Below are 19,397 nucleotides of genomic sequence, written 5' to 3' on the forward strand. Positions count from 1 at the left end.
GAATCCGGGGTTATGATAGTCAACTGAAACAATGTTCCCACTTTGCTGCACAACAGGAATAATTCGTGCTTTCAAAACTGAAATTAAATGACATTTTAATTCCATTCAAGGCAATTCTTGTCTGTGATCAGGACAGTGGAGCCTTCCGGTGTCTCAATATAACAAGTTCTAGGGCTCTCATCTTTTCTCATCTCTTCCCCAGAAGATGGCAGGCATGAGGGGGCAGGGAGCTTGGATTAAATGGGAGAATCCAATAAAATGAAGGCTCACGGTTTGTTAGTTTTTGTTTTTTTGCCCTTTATCACCGTTCCTCTTCCCCGCTGTTTTTCTTTCTCCCTTTTCTTTCCCTCAGTCATGTCTGTCCTGTGAGTAGCAAGTGAAAATAAAATAAAAAATTAAAACAAAGGTGAATCAAATAGACCAATACGGCAAGGCTGGGATGGTCCATTTGGTAAAGTAAATCCGTTGGGAATCTTTCTTTGCCTTTAGACAATAATTGTGATGGCAAAAGAACCAAACGGGACAGGTGAAGAAAAAAAAAAAAAAAAAAAGAAGGCTCACTTGGACAGATATCCAATGCAGAGCCCTAGGACGTCAAATGTCTAATCCAAGCTGTATGTGACATCTCACCCAGCCATACAAACCTCCCGATATGGAGCAAGGCTGAAACACCTTCCTGTCCAGTCTGTTCTGGGAGAGAGACACTCACTTATGTCTCATTAAAGCCAGCCACCAACATTTCTGTTAATATTGCAGATGCCCTCTTTTCAAATGAAATAAACAAATACAGACAAGAAAATGAAATACTGTAATTCTTTATTTCATGCCGCAACATTTGTACAGATTAGCTTTGTCCCAGTTGCTGTCACAGAACTGATAGGCAGCTTCCTGGACTAGTTAATATTCTTATTTATTGCTGTCATATATCAAAATACATCCAAAGTATTGCTCACCAGTCACAGTCAAAGCAAACAAGTTTTGTATTACCACAATGGGTCCTGGAGCAAAGAGAATGGTCAACGTCTCAAGGATCAGACTTAATTGTTTTCCCCTCTCTAATCAGGTGAAGAGTATATACACCTTTCTAAAACCCTTTACTCAATTCTGAATTTTGTCTAGAACCATGGCAGATCTAAGTGTGGAAACAGTGGCCTACAGTGGTCAAAATTAAAAAGCAACATTAAATATCTAATGAGAAACATTACTGGCATTACTACTTTTACTTACTTTAATTAAAACATGATTAAAAAATATTTACATGGTATTCAGTCAGAACAGCATTAAAAAAAAAAGCTACCCAATGGAGTTATCTATTGCTACTTGTATTATCGCCTACAGTTGCACAGGCATAAAAATACTTAATTTGGATTTGAAAATGCACAGGTTACAAATGCTTACACAGTTGACTGCTCCTCATGTTGTCACAGTATAAACTTCACTAAGTGGTCACTGTCAGCTGACCTGGCAAGTTAAAGCTTGAAAAGATAAAAACACCAAATTGATGTGACACTGCAGAGAAATCATCACCCAGAACACGATGAGGCAAACATCTAGAAATAACTGTGGGAAATGTGGGGAGGTGAAAAAAAAAACAAACAAAGTTCCATCACCTGTGATGTGGACACTTGCCACATGTTCATATTAGAAAATTACATATTCACAAGTTTATGTCATGTAGCTGTGACATTACACTCATAATTACACACACTGCCTCCCAGAGAGCACCAAGGAGGAAGAAGTGGACAGTGAGTGAATCTGAGGTAGCAAAGCCAAATTTAAACACTTTGGAAGTGATCACGCAAAAAGAAAGAAAGAAAAAAAAAAAAATGCTTTGACGCATTAGTGCATTTTTCTCAAAGCCTCTAATACCATTTTTACAATTTCAAATCAAAACTAGATCTCTCTATAAAAGTATTCACATCAAAATTAAGACAAAACTTTTCTAATCTGACTTTCTGACAACATCCCTGGTCCTGAGAAGAAACACGAGTCCTAGTTCCACTGTACAGCTTATCAGAGAGGGGTAGCATGTTTCCATCCCATCCTTCACAATATGCACAAGCCACAGAATTCCTAACAGGAAGCCATACTTACAAAATCATCTGTATTAGCCAAGCTGATGCTGTAAAATTTTTAGAATTGGGGCACAGTAACATGTCCCAAAAACATAAGCATAAGCATGTGGTGTGTTATTCTTTAAGTATAAAAACAAAATATGTATATACAAAAATATACATCCTAACAAGACATTCCTAGCAGAGGCGTTTCATTTTTCCCCTCGTTTTGTAAACTTTTATGTATACATTTTAATTTTTTTTTAATTATAAAAAAGGCAATTTTCAAAAACTCAATATCATGATCATCAAAAATTCAGTCCTCCTTCAGTTCAGAATTAAGCAATCAAAAAAATAAAAAGTACAAAAGGTCAAATCGGTCAATCCATTCATATTTTGGGAGCCTTCACACAGCTGTTTATACTGGGTTTAAAACAAACAAAAAATGTCCTCAGCTCTGAGTGTCCAGGGTCGATTTCCTCAGTAGACGCGGGGGATGATCCGGTAGCGGACAGTTCTGCAGTACTCGTCCCATGCCGAGCCGTACTTCCTCCTGCACTCGCTCATGTCACGCGAGTCTCGGTGTACAAGCAGGATGATGAAGTAGATCATGTAGTACCACGGCAGGAGGTGGCTGAAACCTGCAGTGACAAAACATCGCTTTAGCCTGACTGTACTCCAGAACATTTTTTTCCCAAGTTAATATCAGAAACATTAGAGAGACACTCAAGACAAATGGAAACATTCACAGATTAACTACGACGTCCAGGGAAAAGTTAAAAAACTTTTGGAGCAGAATTGAGTCTTTAAACCAGATTACACCATGGCAATGTGCAGTTTTTATGTCCCTGTGAGGATTCAAACTAGTACCAAACATCACATTGTGTTCACCTGAGGGCAAACCAACACAATGAGAGACTGAACTACTTACATGGGCACATTAATTTCAACATGAGATTTTCCCTTTGCACACATCACAAAATGAACAACTGAAATAAATAATAAACACAGAATTTCAAAACTATTGAATAGATATTTGATGCCATGAGTCTCTTGAAGAAGTCTTCTTCAAGAGAAAAAACACTGACAGAGCTACCAGATAAACAGGTAAAGCTTTGAACTCTGTGGTGCAGGAAGTAAAGATGGATGGCAGTGGAGCTGCTTTGTTTTCCCACTTAAAAATTATTAGTTGGATTGTTGCAAAACAAATATGTAATCAAATTTACTGACAGCCCACTATGTAAAGGAGCTGCAGTTTACCATTAGTTTACAGATCACCCCCACACAATGGTCGCCCCTCTCTGGGCTTGGTTCTGCAGGAGGTTTCTTCCTGTTAAAAGGGACTGCTTCCCTCCTATTGTAACAAAAGTGCTGGCTCACAGGGGGGCTGTCTGATTGTTGGCGTTTTCTGTTTTATTGTTGGGTCTTTACCTTACAATATAAAGCACCTTAAGGCGACTTGTTTTGATTTGGTGCTATATAAAAATGACATGAACTTAAAAATAATAGGGTGCTTCTGTGCTGCTACAAACTCCTCTGCCTGTCCTGCTCTCGACTTGTTTTGTATTTAGCATCCTACATTCTTTATTACATTAACTGTAAATGCCAAGCAAACTCACCACAGGGTAGGGACCAGGCCAGAGCCATGATGAGGTCTCCCAAATAGTTAGGGTGGCGAACCACTCCCCACCAGCCAGAGACCAGCAGACTTTTCCCTGTAGCTGTAGGGATCGTTTTCAAATCTGGAGAGACAACAAGAATAAAAAGATGACTGAATAGTACCAACATGTACTGAGAAACATGCAATAACTCATTTGTGTTTCATTTCATTTTCTCTTTATGTAATGTTGATAATTAAGATTTAGGCCATTCTAACACTGCATGAGATTGCTGTTTAGACTGACGAGTATTATAAACTGAATGAAAAAAAAAAAGGACTGGGTACCATGTGGGCAATAGAACCCCATCAGCCTTCAACAGCTGAGGGGTTAATTTAAAAAAACAAAAAACACAATCAGAAAAAAAATGTGTATTTAGTGGACCATTTCATCTTAGTACTATTACCTCAGACAATAAAGAATGTTCATCAGGAAAAGAAACATGAGCCTGTTGCATAAACGAGACTTAATTTGGGATAAGCCCACAGGAGAACTTACGGGACAGTTTAGGGTTGGATGGGTTTCTCCTGAAGGCATTCTTCTCAGAGTTAGATTTTCTGAAGATATAGAAGCCAATCACTGAAATACAGAGAGAAAGGACACAAACACCAGAATGACTCAGCAAAATATTAAAAACATATGAAGAGGGTGAGTGAATTCAGTTTCATGCTCTCCCTCACATTTGAGTGTGACGATGGCTATGACTGCTGGCAGGCTCAGGGCGTTGGGATGGAGGACCAGGTAATACGCTTGCAAGGTGTACGTAAAAGGAACCCACACCAGATCACCAAAAGCCAACATGAAGCCAAAACCATCATGCATCAAGTCCATGGTGGTCAGGATAGCCTCCTGGGAAACAAACACATTCATTTGGTCTGAACAACAGATAGACTGGCAAGTTTACAACCTGTGAACCTGACCAGTTACTTCGTGTAAAATTGGCATAGAAAAATACTCTGCTGAGCTTACCTCATTCCAGAGGCCGTCCACCACGTAGAGCAGCTGGAACAGGTTCACTAGGATCATGGCATATGATGGAGCATCAAGATTGTGCTTCTTCATCTCAGCCAACGCCATGGCAAAGTTGATCAAACACTGCACACATAAAACACACAGAACTAAAATTATTAGGAAAGATTCCTGATCACCCGTAATGCAGAACTGCCATTTGTGGAGAACGCAAAAAATGTTAAAATGTGTGGGAAAACCTAATGCTGAGGCAGCATCAAAGCAGCATACTTTAAACTACTGAGGTTTTGTAGACACATGACCACCAACCAAGTGACATTAACTTTAGCTGCCATTTTGGACATGTAACAACAAAGGATGACATGAATAAGGCCATATTCACGCAGGTGTGACCAGTCAGGGATACCCCTGAGATACAATATTATACCAGTTTTCCTACCAACCAGTGGTTGCTACACATCCAATACGCCCAACAACTCTTGAGTCACTTGCGAAACCACAAAAGTCCACTGTTCTGTCTCTCCCTACCCATCTCACCTCATATCTCCATAAGTGTCATCAAGATTAACAACCTTTCCACTCCTTGTACTCTTTATAGCTGCCCTCACTTCTTCATTCACTAACTGTCGTTTATCGGTCTCTTATGTATCATTTTCTTTATTCATGAACTCCTCAAAGGACTCATTCCATCTTCTTAACACACTTTACTTAGTCAGTAGTACATTTCTATCACTTTCCCTAACCATCCTAACCTAAACTTAAAAAAATAAATAAATAAATTTAAACGATTCAAAGATATTCAGCTCAATATAGAAGGAACGTCTTTCTTCTTTAAATCAAATCTAAACTGATGCTCTAATTTAACCCTACAGCAGCAGACAGACACAAGGAACTCTTTTAGTAATATCAGATGACTTAAATTTAAAAGGTATTTCCCTGGATGGCCAGCAGAGAGCGCAATGTGTGCTTCAGACTAATTTTAAACAGATGAAGCAGAACTAATGAAACAAAGACAACCCACCCAGCCAATGAGTCCAGGGCGCATCTCACAGAAGAATTTCAGATCAAAGTTTTTGATGCGGGGATTAAGTTCACGTCCTTTGAAAAAGTCATAAACCACATTGCCTGGAGAAAAGACAGAAGCAAACTCAAGGTCTGCTGATTTACATAAACTGGCAAATTAAACAGATGAAGGGGCACAACAGAATGTACCCAATCTTCTTACCCGAGTTTCCCCCCAGTGCCAGCTCTTCTGAGGCGGCATAGCGAGAGCGAACATACAGGTAGATGCTGAGCAGGACGGAGATGATGAAGGTGGCAGTCGCCAGCTGGAGGAAGTGGCTGTGGATGTAGGTAAGATCAGCACCCTGGTGCACTGCTACTGCCACCACTATAGCACTCACCATTATGGCAAAGAAACCTGGAGGTACACACAGAGGCCGAAAAAAATATACTGAAGACCACAACTAGAATAATAATAAATATCATGACACAAATAAATGACTATAGTTCTTTACTATAAACAGTGTAGCACAAAAAAAAAAAAAAGGACAGAGACATTTATTGGTTCAGATGAAGCTACAGTTACAAATGAGTGATCGTCAATGACGTGACTTAGTAGTATGTTCTTATTGGGAGTGGCTTCACACAGACTCACCATTGGTTCTGTACTTCAGCCTCACTCCAGACCTCAGTGGCATGCCCTCACTCAGCTAGAGAAAAAGAGACAAACACCAGCAGCACTTTAGTGGAGCCACTTGGAAAAAGACAGATTGAAGTTGAAAGCCAAACATCAACTTAGGGTTTCTATTTAAAAATTTCAGATCTTCTCACTCACTTTTCCAACTGGCAGGATGTAAAGCAGTGCCTGAAATAAGATCCAGAGGATGACAAAGCAAAGAGCCTGGGCATCCCAGAAGGTGTCAAGTGGAGGCAGAGGAGGGGGGGCGTTGATCAGACTGGGGTCCGTTAGGTTGCCTTGAAGTATTACAAAGAGAACCCAGGCTGGCAAGAAGAGCAGCCAGAAGTACGCTCCTGTAGGCAAGACAAGAAACAGCAGGAATATTAACAATATCAGTTTGGTCAGGTTCAGCTTTTCCTCGGCATCTCTACCACCATGCTCCGATAGATAGTTAATTTTTTGTGTGTCTAACTGATTACAAATACACAGAGTTCGTACAAGCTCACAGAAGTGAGGCTGTGGCATGAAAATGCATTTTTCCTATCCTCCTACCCATCTTCCCTCCAAAGTCGAGTGGGGCGGAGGGGATGGTGGACGGGGCTGCAGCCTCCTTAGCCTTTTTTTCTGGCTGATCTGGTTTGGCTTCAGCTGGTTTGGCATCTCCGTCAGCCTTCCTACGGCGTAGATTATAAGGGCCTTGGTTTTTCTCAGACTCTGCCTCCACCTTAGCTTCAGACTTCTGGAATAAGATTTTGGGTTATTTAGAATTGGACACAAGTCAACAATTCATATTAATACAACTCAAAAGCATAACAATTTCAGCCAATCAGTAGGATAATGCAATCCAACCATTTGCATCTCATACAGAGGAAATCGATAGAACAAGAAACAAAGTTACTAATATCGAAATATCACAACACAAAACTGCCTACACCTACAAGCCTACACTACTACCTACACTGACAAAATACATGAATGAAATAATTAGGAGATTAAGTGTCTTAGCCCAATAAAGATCATTGCCATTTGCTGCTATGAAAAGAACATCTTTTTTCAGCCAGAAAACAACAAATAAACTGTCAGAAATCTGCAGTAAATAAACATTAAAGTCAAAGAAGAAAAAGTTTTATATCTTAACTTAAATGCAGCACAGATTACTGCACACAGGACTTTAGACTGTCAGAAACAGGCACAGTAAAGAGGCAGCACATGCTAGTGCAACATGTGACTAGTTAAATGAAGTACAGTCTTGTGAGAGGAGCCCCCCCTCAGAAAACATACATGGGCCCCCGACGTGCATGCATCATGACATTCCATCAGCTGCAACTTACCTCAGAGCCTTTTAGTTCTGTTTAAAACCTTTTCACTTGGAGTGGTCTGCACAAATGTTCTTCTATGAGCCAATTATTTTGAGACACTTGAACCTTTTTAAATAAAAGTTTTGACACGTTTTTTGGGGTTTTTTTTAAATTGCAAGACAAAACTCACCTCAATCACTTTGCTAGCAGTGTTATTCTCCTCTTTCTTTTCATGCTTATTGTTGCTACTGTTCTCTGCTGCCTTTGTCTGTTCCTGCTCAGCAAACAATGGAGGGTGATTGATGGAAATGACAGAGACAAAAACAAAAAAAAAAAAACAATGTGAGGAACATACAGAGGGAGTGTGATTGTGTTATGGTCAAACACCAGAATGAATGACTCACAATTTCCCCACAAGGACAAGGTACTGATGAATTAGGACATTTGATAATGGACTGGATCTTGCCAGAAATCTGTGGGCTATTTCACAGTTAATGGGACAACTTCTGTACCGCACACATTTTTTAAAATGTATTTTGGGTAGGGATGTTCCTGGCAACAAATCTACAGTTGTCTAAACGAGGGGAAAAACCCAAACATTTGCATTAGTCCAGTCATCACGTTCCTTGTTAACCAAATCATGTTTTAAGTGTAACTGAAATGTGTGTCACCTGAATTTCCATTCTAGTATTTCACACCCTGGTGCATAATTTGGCCAAATCTGTGGGCACTATAATGTCTTTGAACCGGTAACTTGTGTTGTACATTAATAAACTAAGAATATTTTTATCTGTCTGGCATTAGCAATGGCAGCAATGTTTACATATCTAGTTTTGCACATCCTTTGTACAAGGAGAATCCACAGTACACATTACAATCTCATGCTATGGCACACTAAGTAGCACTCTCCACAAAAAAGAAATATATAAATAAATAAATCACTACAAGTGAAATAATATACTCATGTGGCAAAGTGAAATAGCAGAACTTCATTAAGCACACAACCACTATCAACAAAAAAAAAAAATAAAAAAAATAAATAAATAAATGAACCCATTGGTCCAGGACCTTATGAAAGATTACTATAACTGAAACTGAAAGCAATGTAGACAAGTGCTGCTCTTAGCGTGGAGACGACTGTCATCTAGTCACAGTTCACTTTTATCATTGCAAGCGTCTCATGAAGTACTTAGTGCGTCCTTAGCTTTCTGCTTCTTAATTCTTCAATTTCCAACTCCAAATATTATCTGGACACATTTTTGACTGATTGCATTGTTTGATGGGTGTCAAGTTTTATGAAGGGTGACTTTGACAAGACTATGTCTGTCTAAGCAACCCACTGGCAAACGGCATTGCAGTGAAATGATTGATATAATGATGATAATAATAATAATAATACATTTTATTTATAGGCACCTTTCAAGACCTTCAAGGTCACCTTACATTAATACAAAATAATTAAAAACAAAAAGGTAAAGACAACAAAAAACAACTATAAAAGCTAATTAAAGTAAAAAACAGAATAAGACTGAGGCATGATGAAGTGTATGCAATTCTGAATAGATGGGTTTTAAGATGTGATTTAAAAGTAGAGAGAGGGAGTTTGTAGTCCAGAAATCTGGTGGATGTGTTCTAAAGTCTCACGGCAGAACAACTAAAGGCTCTGAGTCCCATGGTAGTCAGGCGAACAGGTGGAACAGACAGAAGGGACTATATAACACTGATATAGTCAGGTAACTAAAGAAGAGACTCTCTATATGTAGTATGTCTTCATTATAACAGTTACCTGCATTTATACGCTTTCTGCTAGCATTCTTCAACTTCTCCTTATCATGTTTTTGACAATCACTAATATTCTATAGTGCTCCTCCCCTTTGTGAGTGTGGACGCTTCATCTCTTTGCTCTTGAATGCTTTGCTTCTTATATTGATTTTTATTGATTTTTATGCTGATTTTTTCCCTTTTTTTTATTATTAATACTGCTATTACAGTATTATTAAATACTGTAAACTCTCTGAATGCAGCTGTATTCATCAGTGGACCTGTACCGCCGGTCAGAGGAGGAGACGAGAGATTCAGCAGGTTGTTTACACTGAATAAATGGCTTATATCAGCATGTGCTGACCACTCAGTGCACTTTATCGACAACTTTAATATTTTTTGGGAACGCAGGCATCTGTTCAAAGCAAATGGATTTAATTTTAACAAGTCAGGGGTGAAACTGTTCACCTCCAACTTGTTTTATTCCATACGTCATCCATCCGTGCTTGGTGCCAAGGCTGAGATAAACGAGGAGTTATCTCATAAAGAGGAACAAACAGTACTCCAAGAACAGACAAAGCCCAGCAGAAACCTTGAGGAGGAGCTCCATTTGCCCCCACCCGGGAAGAGCCTCAGAAAGGAGAGACATCCATGGCATCTGAGGAAGAGCCTCAGAAAGGAGAGACATCTAAGGCAAGAAGAGGGGTCCCCATTTGCCTCCAACTCTCTCAACAACACCAACGACCAGGACAAGGGACCACGACCTTCCCCAGTCCCCCAAACCCCTGACAGGCCATCACCCTCCTCCCCCTCCCTTTCTCCCTCCTCCCCACACCTGAAATTCACTGAGGAGATGATGGAGCGGGTCAATGCTGGGCTCAGATCTACCCCCCGTCCCAATCCCTTTTTGTCCCCCATAAACCCCCCACCAGAGCGGCCAAAGGTTCGCCATCGAGCCCCACCCTCAACAGAGCAATCGAAGTCACATTGCCCAGCCTCGCCCCCCTTAGTTCCTCTTCATGCCCTGTCTCTGCAGTCTGATGTGTGAAGGGTCCGGGCTGTGAGGATTATGGCAGTGATGACTTTTCCCAGGAGAAGCTGGGACCCTGTTTACTAGAAGGTTTTAAAATTTCTGTACTTTTAGGTGACAGGAGACATGTGGCCTGGTCAAAACACAGAGAGCTGCACTCTAAAAGATCTTTAAACATAGTAAACATACCTTGTGTGCCACAGACTGCTCCCAAACACGAGGGGAAAAGTAATACCTCTAAAACACTTAAGTTGGCTTTATTAAACATTAGATCTCTAGCTGGGAAAACATTTTTAATTAATGATTTAATCACTGAGCACAGCCTTGATTTTATGTTTTTAACTGAAACTTGGTTGGACCAAAGTAACAGTGGAGCTGTTCTCATCGAGACGACCCCTCCTAACTACAGTTTTATCAGTGAGGTCAGGGTGAGCAGGAGAGGAGGGGGGGTTGCTGTCTTATTTAATGAATCATTTCAATGTAAGCAGCTATCTCCTGGAAGTTTTCAGTCTTTTGAATATGTGGCTTTACAGCTGAAGGCCCCATCCAAAGTTGTGTTTCTTAATGTTTACAGGCCTCCCAAATACTGCACAGACTTTTTTAATGACCTCAGTGAACTGCTGTCTGTGATCTGTGTTGATTTTGACTGTGTAATTATTGTTGGGGATTTTAACATTCATGTGGACAACCCTCAGGACAAAGGGACTAAAGACCTGAGTAACACTCTGGGCAACTTTGGGCTGACTCAGCATGTAACAGAGGCCACACATAATAGAGGACACACTCTTGACCTACTGATCTCCAAAGGCCTGAGCATTTCAAAGGTTACTGTGTCTGATGTGGGCCTGTCTGATCATTACTGTGTTTTCTTTGAAAGTAAAATCTCAGCCCACACAAATATATCAACAACAGTGATCACAAAACGGTGTATAACTGAACACAGTAGTGCAATTTTTAACCAGGTCTTCCCATTAACACCTGACCTGCCCAGAGGGTCAGTCAATGAGCTCGTCAATAGCTTCAATGCTAACATGTTAAATGTAATGGACACTATTGCTCCCATTAAGGTGAAGGTTATCTCTGGAAGGAAAAAGTCTCCATGGAGAAACTCCACACTGGTGAAAAATGAAAAAAGAGAGTGTAGGAAAGCTGAGCGCAGATGGAGAAAAACAAACCTCCAGGTTCATTATGACATTTATAAAGAGAAACTTCACAATTATAATTTACAACTGAGGAATGCAAGGAGGTCCTACTTCTCTGACATCATCACTAAAAACAGCCATAATGCTCGGGTCTTATTTTCTACAGTTGACAGGCTAACAAACCCTCCTGTGTCAGTGGCAGCTGAACTTCATTCGACCATGGCCTGCAATGACTTTGCCAAATTCTTCACTGAAAAAATCCAAAAAATTAGACAAGCAATTGGTACATCAACAGCAGATCCAGGATATGTACTGTGTCCACCAAAAAACTGTTTAAACACCATGAAACAGTTTCAACCTATTAACAGCAAAGACCTGGAGGACATCTTAGGTCAACTGAACTCCTCCTCCTGCTGTTTAGATGTCCTGCCAACAAGTTTTTTCAAAAAGGTCTCAAAGATTTTAGAGTCAGACCTGTTACAGATCGTCAACTTTTCTTTATTATCAGGTGTGTTTCCAGAATCACTAAAAACTGCTGTAATCAAACCTATACTGAAAAAGGACAATCTTGACAAGACACAAATGAACAACTACAGGCCGATCTCAAATCTCCCGTTTTTAAGTAAGATCATTGAAAAAGCAGTTTCTCAACAGCTCAGTTACTTCTTAAAACAGAATAATTGCTACGATGCCTTCCAGTCAGGTTTTAGACAGAACCACAGCACTGAAACCGCTCTGACCAAAGTGTTTAATGACATATGTCTGAATACAGACAGTGGAAAAATGTCAGTCCTAGTTTTACTGGATCTCAGTGCAGAATTTGATACAGTTGACCACAACATATTACTCAAACGACTGGAGAACTGGACAGGTCTTTCAGGAACTGTACTAAACTGGTTCAAAACATACGTAGAAAACAGGAAATACTTTGTATCAATAGGTAACTTCACATCTGAGCAGACAAGTATCACATGTGGAGTTCCCCAAGGTTCCATCTTGGGACCCCTTCTGTTTAACATCTACATGCTCCCACTGGCACAGATTATAAAGAACAACAAAATAAACTATCACAGCTATGCAGATGACACACAAATATATATCACAATGTCACCAGGAGACCGAGGCCCTGTACAGGCTCTTGGTAAATGCATTGAGGAAATCAATGACTGGTTGTGCCACAATTTTCTCCAGCTAAACAAAAACAAAACTGAGGTAATAGTCTTTGGCGTCAAAGAAAAACGATTACAGGTCACCAGAGAACTTCAATCTATACATCTAAAAACCACAAACCAGGCGAGAAATTTGGGTGTAGTGATGGATGCAGACCTAAACTTAGAAAAACACATTAAGACAATAACAAAGTCAGCTTACTATCACCTCAAGAATATATCAAGGATAAAAGATCTGATGTCTCAACAGGACCTGGAAAAACTAGTCCATGCATTCATCTTTAGTAGGCTTGATTACTGTAACAGCATCTTTACAGGTCTACCTAAAAAAATCAGTCAGACAACTACAGCTCATTCAGAACTCTGCTGCTCGAGTCCTCACTAAGACCAAAAAAGTGGACCACATCAGTCCAGCTCTGAGGTCCTTACACTGGCTGCCTGTCCGTCAGAGGATAGACTTTAAAGTTCTGATGCTGGCCTATAAAGCTCTGAATGGTTTAGGACCAAAATACATCAATGACCTCCTGACCCAGTATGAACCATCCAGATCCCTCAGGTCATCTGGATCCGGTCTTTTATCAGTTCCCAGAGTCAGAACCAGACACGGAGAAGCTGCATTCAGCTTTTATGCTCCTTATATCTGGAACAAACTCCCAGAAAGCCTCAGATCAGCTGAAACACTCAGTTTATTTAAATCCAGGTTGAAGACTCACCTGTTCTCAGCTGCATTTGAATAAAGCACCAAATCCACACTTTAAGCTTAAATTTCAAAACTTACATTTAACTACTGATTTTATCTACTGTTCTGATTTTATCTGTTTTGATTTTATATACTGTTGTTTGTTTGTTAACTAGTTAGTTTATTTGCTTGTTTTATTCAATTTTAAATCATGCTTTTTATTTGTTCTTGTTTCTAATGTCTCTGTAAAGCACTTTGAATCACCTTGTTGTTGAATTGTGCTATACAAATAAACTTGCCTTGCCTTGCCTATAATCAGACAATGACAAGGCAGCATAAGCACTTACCACAGGGCTGAGCCTCACTTCCACTGTATCCTTCAGTCTGGTATCTCTGCGAGAAGACGGTGTACTCTCTGTGATTGCTGTTGCAGCGACAGCTGCCGCTGTACGAGATGACGAACGACGTGTGGTCCTTGCCGGGGAGCGTGAACGGCTGCGACGGCGGGCTGGTGAGCGGGAACGAGAGCGAGAACGGGAGCGGGTCTGGAAACCAGTGACGCTCTGAGAGAAAATAACAATCGGGAGGAGAAAAAAAACTGAAAGGGGACTGCTATACGTTTATCATTTAAAAAATGTTGCAAAGATTAAAAACTGAGGCTGAATTTTCACAGAGCATCATCTTACAGTTGAAATATATTCCTGACCATACCCACGACAGTTCTAAAACGTAACTATTAGTAGAATGCTACAGACATTACAGCTACAGTGATCCCTTTTACATGACTTAATAACTGCATACCAGTATCATCACTGATTAACAATCCAGTCTGTGTTTTCTCTTTTATCTTTCCTTTAGAACAAAAATATAACTAATTTAAAGCATTAGCGCTTCATGGTTTGAACCTACACCCACAGTGGTTAATGTGCAGATCTGACTTCAATGTTGAGAAAAGAAAAAAGAATTCACAATAAAGCACTCAGTGAAACCGAGTGAAGAGTCAGCTGCAGTTCACAAGAGCACGTGACTCTGATCCTACCTTAATGTCTTGCTCCTTGAGCTCCAGCTCTGTACCATCTTTGTAGATGACAGTGTAGAGCTGGCTTTTGGAATCAAAGCCCAGCACCTTGACCTGATAGTACAGGCTGCTGCCGGGCCAGCGGCCCATCACAGTGTCCCCTTTCTGGTACTTCACAGTAGGCATCTTCATTGACCTGACAAGGAGTTAATCAAAACAGAGCACGAGTTCAGTACAGAAGGAAGTACAACAAGCAGGGGAGAAAGTGGCTGAAAGTGAAACAGAGAGGACAAGAGAGAGGAGCAAAGAGACTTGACCAAACTGATAGGAGATATCAGGAAAAGCAGAGCAGGACTAACTTGTTAAATAATAATTAATTTAAACCTGCCACTGGTATTTACAGTAAGGCTCAATCATTTGAAGAAAAAAAAAAAAAAAAAAAAAAAAAAAAAAAAAATGGCCTCGTCACTGCAGGCGGCCCCTTCTGTCTCCTTTCGTACCACTGAAGCACAGCATATGAAAGACAACGAAGCTTGAAAGACAACAATAGCAGCATCTCAACATCTCAGTGCTTTCACTTTTACTTGACAGCTTTGGCAGTAACTTTGAACTTTTGATAAAGTGCAACGGTGGCCAGGCAATACATCTGTAGTGACTGATCTTAAATATCGTTAGTCATCTTAAGTTACTCTGATGCACCACAGTATGACAACGGTCTCAAAAACTTGAACATTCTCACAGAATGTGCTTTGCAAACACAGAATGGAGCAGCAGCAGCAGCAGCAGCATCGTGTTAGTGAGGTCCTGTTATGAAGCAGAATATTTTCACATAACCATCTTAACATTCTGAAGGCAAGAATGACAAGCCGATTTGCTGGATCCAACCAACAAATCAGACATTGTACATGACCGGTAAGCAACCTGTCATCCATCTACATGCAGTGTTTTTTGCTCCCTCTGTGTTTATTTTTTTATCCAAATTCTATAAACCACACTAAATGCTCAGCAGAAAAACACACCTAAAATACAGCATTATTACTAGTTACTCAGCTGAAAAGAAGACTTTTAGATCATCACTGCACTTATCAGTCTTATATTTCTCATGACCAAATATCAAGCAGATGTGAGAATAATGATAACACTGTCACATGGAGGAAAAACAATGAAGAATGTGGATTTTATAACCTAGTAATAAAAAGTTCTTAAAATGTGCTCTTAAAATGAGAATACGAGCTCTTCCAGTGTAAAAAACACAGCCTGTGGACACAGAGTGTAACCAGCTTTATCATCTTTCTGGACACTAGACCAGAATTTACAACATTAACAGGGTGATATATTCAATTAATCCTGTAACTAGCATTTAAAACCAGAAACCCAGCACTAAAGTGTCTACTGAAGTGACAGCAAACTTCCGTAAAACCACTGATTTCTCTCCCCCAGACAGAGTCACTGCCCCCTGCTGGATTTACAAAGAATCCAGGTTTGAGGCTTTTCTGCACCAGAAGCTTAGACCATCTTTTATATACAGCCTATGTTTGCAAAGTACTGCAGGAAATATAATTCATAATGTAACTGCACAGTGCAATTGTATTGAGAAAATATTTAAACCAAAGATGGAGAAGATGTTGCTTAGAGCCGTGAGTCTAAACACGAACTTAATTAGAGGACGAAAAATAAAATTCCACTATAACTACAACCTGACCAGAGATAACTAGCCTGCTGTGGCCACTCACCAAAGATTTATGCTTCAAAAGAATTAAGGCAAAACATATCTAACCTGAGGACATCATAATACAAGGCTACATCCAAAGTTAAGGCTAAAACCCCAAACTACACAGGAATACAAAAAGTCCACCCTGTCATCACTTCTGGGGTTTTTTTGTTTTTGTTTTTTTGGCAGATGTGTGAAACCATCTTGGCAGAACAGGGGTGGTGCAGCAGCTTTCTGAGGTCATCCTCATATACAGAGGTTAAATGCCATTTTTGGCAACCAACTGTCAAGCTTGTTTCCTGTGTCTCCATTTATCCACCCAGTGATGTTATAGATATTCAGTTTACAATTTCACAATTGTATTAACTAACACTACGGAATGGCAAAATCCAACAGGAGTGCTCATCACTGGACACAAAGAGGAGGGCCAGGCAAAGTCAGCATTATAGAACATCAGTGACCTGGGAGGCTCAGTGTCTAGAAAACCAACACACTACTGCAGAATTGCTGACAAGTCTGTCCCTGCGAGGTTTATCCAGAGCTGTCTGTCCCAGTGGGTCGCTCCATTCAAGTCACAGCAACAGGCAAGGAATTTCACACAAACTGTCTCTGTATTCATGAATTTACTACTTTTGACCTGAACACGTATTCACTGGTTTACCTTTGCTGATAACCTCTTTAGGCAGCAAATTATCAGAATGCAGTTTAACTCTGTGACTTCTAATATTTAAATACTTATTTTATGGAAATAAAGCGTTTTAAATTGTTTATTTTCCTTTGGTAGAAGTCAAGATATTTTACAATTGCAAATAAATAAAAACATTTTTTTAAATCCTGGTTTCCCTTTCTCATTAACCATTTTCTTGATAATAGTCTAGTACTGAAATGTTGAAAATTGCATATATTTCTACAACAGAATAATGGATCAGTACTTTAATAACCACATGAAAGGAATGCCAGACTTTACAGCATTCAAGAAGAGTTTTGGTTTCAAGCTTTAATCCCGATCTGTTCTGATAATAGTTTCAAACCACATACCCCAATGACAGCCAATGTCAGCAGTGATGCTAATTAAAATTCCATACTCCAGTAAATGGCATGTAGGATGTGCTTTGAGTTATTTTTGTTTTGTTTTTTTAACTTTACACAACATTTACTGAGATGTGACTGTCTCTATTGGTATATTATTGTATTGTTCTGAATGTCCTAATCTTACAATCTGAAACTAAAAAGTGAAACTAATAAAAACTGAATTAAAACCTTTGTAAATATTACAAATTAAATTGAAACAAGTACATTCACCAGGAATCTATCTGAAAGCAAAAAGTCAAACTATAGTGAAACGAAAATTAAAATATAAAATATAATAACTCTTTGAAAGTTGTACTTTCTACCATCAAACGTCAGAAATTAAGCATGGTGTACCCATCAATGAAATACTTTTTCTTCAACTTGACAATTAGTCTCTTGTTTGCCTTTATAATCACACAGTAACTCCACTAACTTACAAAGGCTCCAACTGTCCAATCACCACCGTTATAACAAAAAAAGCAGGAAAAGTGATAAATTTCCACTGCTAACTGATCGAATCTTCGAAAAACACAAAAACCCACAGCATCTGCGCAAACACCCCATCCCACAACAGGACACACCCAAAGTATGTCCCAATGCTGCTTTCCTGGCTCGCGTGCAGGCTTCCATATGGGATATGTGGTGTCTCCTGACTGAGGAGAGTTCCCCCTCAGATCCCCCCTTTGGGCTGATGAAAGGATATGGCTATAACGTGGGTGGGGTTTAAAATAGAAGACAGGCAGCCACCCTATCCACCCCTCAGCTTTGTGCTGAAAACTGCCCCACCTGGTACGCAGTCCATTTGAAATGTAACATGCAAGTCAAGTTGTAAACTCACACCAAAAAGTTAGATAAGTCATCTAAAAGGACAAAGGGTATGTACTCGAGCATCTCTAGAGTAGGACAAACCGAACCGTTTTATTTTGGTCCACATAAAAGGAAAGGCAGATAACCCACAGCAGCACAAACTTTACTCGGACTATTAAGGCGCCATCAAATGTCATGTTACTGCAGTGTGTAGACATACTGTAGTTCACACAGTCTTATACTGGTAAAAAGAATACTGAGTATAAACCGTATCACGACCGCACTCATGTGGCTTCAAATGTTAAAAAAGGCGCACTTTTGTATGCATTTTCCTCCTTTTTCACTCCCTTTAAATATATGCATTATACAATTATATACATATGTGTATGTGAGATATGACATACATGTGAATAACTGTCAAAGCGCCGCTTTTACTGATTGCTTTAACTGCAGTTTTTGCGCTTGGGCTAGTGGGGTAAGCGACACTTTTCACGTACCCTCAGATAACAATGGTTTTTGCCAAAGTGCAGGAGCTGTTTCTTTAACGAAATACGCTAGCTTAGTTAGCTTCGAGATAGCGCGGATGCAACTACAAGCGACAGAAAAGGAAAGGAGGGAAAACGTCATGCATTCAAATACTTCTGGCGAAGAAAGCAAAAGCACCCGCCATAGAAACAATACGTGGGCACGCATGAATAAGTTCGGCAAAGCTAAACTCGCTGACGATAACGCAACAAACCCTTTAAAAAAGGACACACAGGCAGCTGAAATTACGACTGAGTTAAACGTTCACGTTACGATCGCTTAAAGACTATGTTTCACTACCGGGCACCGTCTAATTTCTGAACTGTCTATCGTTAATCTGCTTGTTGGCGAATAGCCCGAACAGAGGTGGGTAGTTAAATTCGCAGTTCCGCTTACCAAAACCGACAAACTCTAATAAAAACTTGACCTATCGAAGAGCAAGGTTACCACCACACGTTAAAACAAATTCGTCCAACTAATTTTTTTGGTTGTGGGTTTTTTTTCCCCACTTCAACCAACAGAAACAAGATAACCTTTCAGAAATTAGCCAAAGCCTACAACGCCGTTATACGACCAGCTTGAGTTAGCTTCGGCTAAGCCCCAGTTTCCCAACAAAGAGAAACGTAAAGAGTAGTTACTCTTTGCATTGCCAACACATGCAATTGGAAGACGGACTTACCTTAATATTGTGCGAATAATTCCAGTAAGTACAACTGCTTAAAATATCCCGATCACGACGACGAATTAATAAATTAAGCTTAATATTTTTAAAAACGAACTTTGCTAACGTTTGACGTAGAACTCGTTCTCCCTCCCTCTTCGGG

General features: G+C 39.9%; 1 protein-coding gene across 2 annotated transcripts; it reads right to left on the reverse strand.

Annotated features, from left to right (window-relative positions):
- Positions 1-799: 799 nt before the first annotated feature.
- On the reverse strand, positions 800-19,397 carry lbr (lamin B receptor). 2 transcript variants are annotated; one of them, XM_085245835.1, is made up of 14 exons: positions 19,253-19,397; positions 14,481-14,655; positions 13,789-14,004; positions 7,851-7,934; positions 6,915-7,101; positions 6,519-6,715; positions 6,339-6,393; positions 5,907-6,101; positions 5,703-5,806; positions 4,682-4,807; positions 4,393-4,561; positions 4,211-4,291; positions 3,674-3,796; positions 800-2,695 (listed from the first exon to the last, which is right to left on the reverse strand). In XM_085245835.1, the coding sequence occupies exons 2-14, from the start codon at positions 14,649-14,651 to the stop codon at positions 2,535-2,537; spliced, it is 1,869 nt and encodes a 622-aa protein (XP_085101961.1). In that variant the 5' UTR covers positions 14,652-14,655; positions 19,253-19,397; the 3' UTR covers positions 800-2,534. The 2 variants fall into 2 exon arrangements, with proteins under 2 accessions (XP_085101961.1, XP_085101962.1); XM_085245836.1 differs by lacking the exon at positions 7,851-7,934.

The sequence above is a fragment of the Mchenga conophoros genome, linkage group LG15, assembly GCF_057382185.1.
Source record: "Mchenga conophoros isolate Kocher_MC1m ecotype Shallow Benthic linkage group LG15, M_conophoros_male_GT1.1, whole genome shotgun sequence".
NCBI classification, from domain to species: Eukaryota; Metazoa; Chordata; class Actinopteri; order Cichliformes; family Cichlidae; genus Mchenga; species Mchenga conophoros.

Excerpts from the sequence above, each read along its gene's own strand:
- lbr (XM_085245835.1), bottom strand. The coding sequence starts at position 14,651 with ATGAAGATGCCTACTGTGAAGTACCAGAAAGGGGACACTGTGATGGGC. Across the intron at positions 6,102-6,338 it reads GCTGAAGTACAGAACCAATG|GTTTCTTTGCCATAATGGTG; the intron begins GTGAGTCTGTGT and ends GTGTACCTCCAG. Across the intron at positions 3,797-4,210 it reads ATCCAACCCTAAACTGTCCC|ATTTGAAAACGATCCCTACA; the intron begins GTAAGTTCTCCT and ends TTGTCTCTCCAG.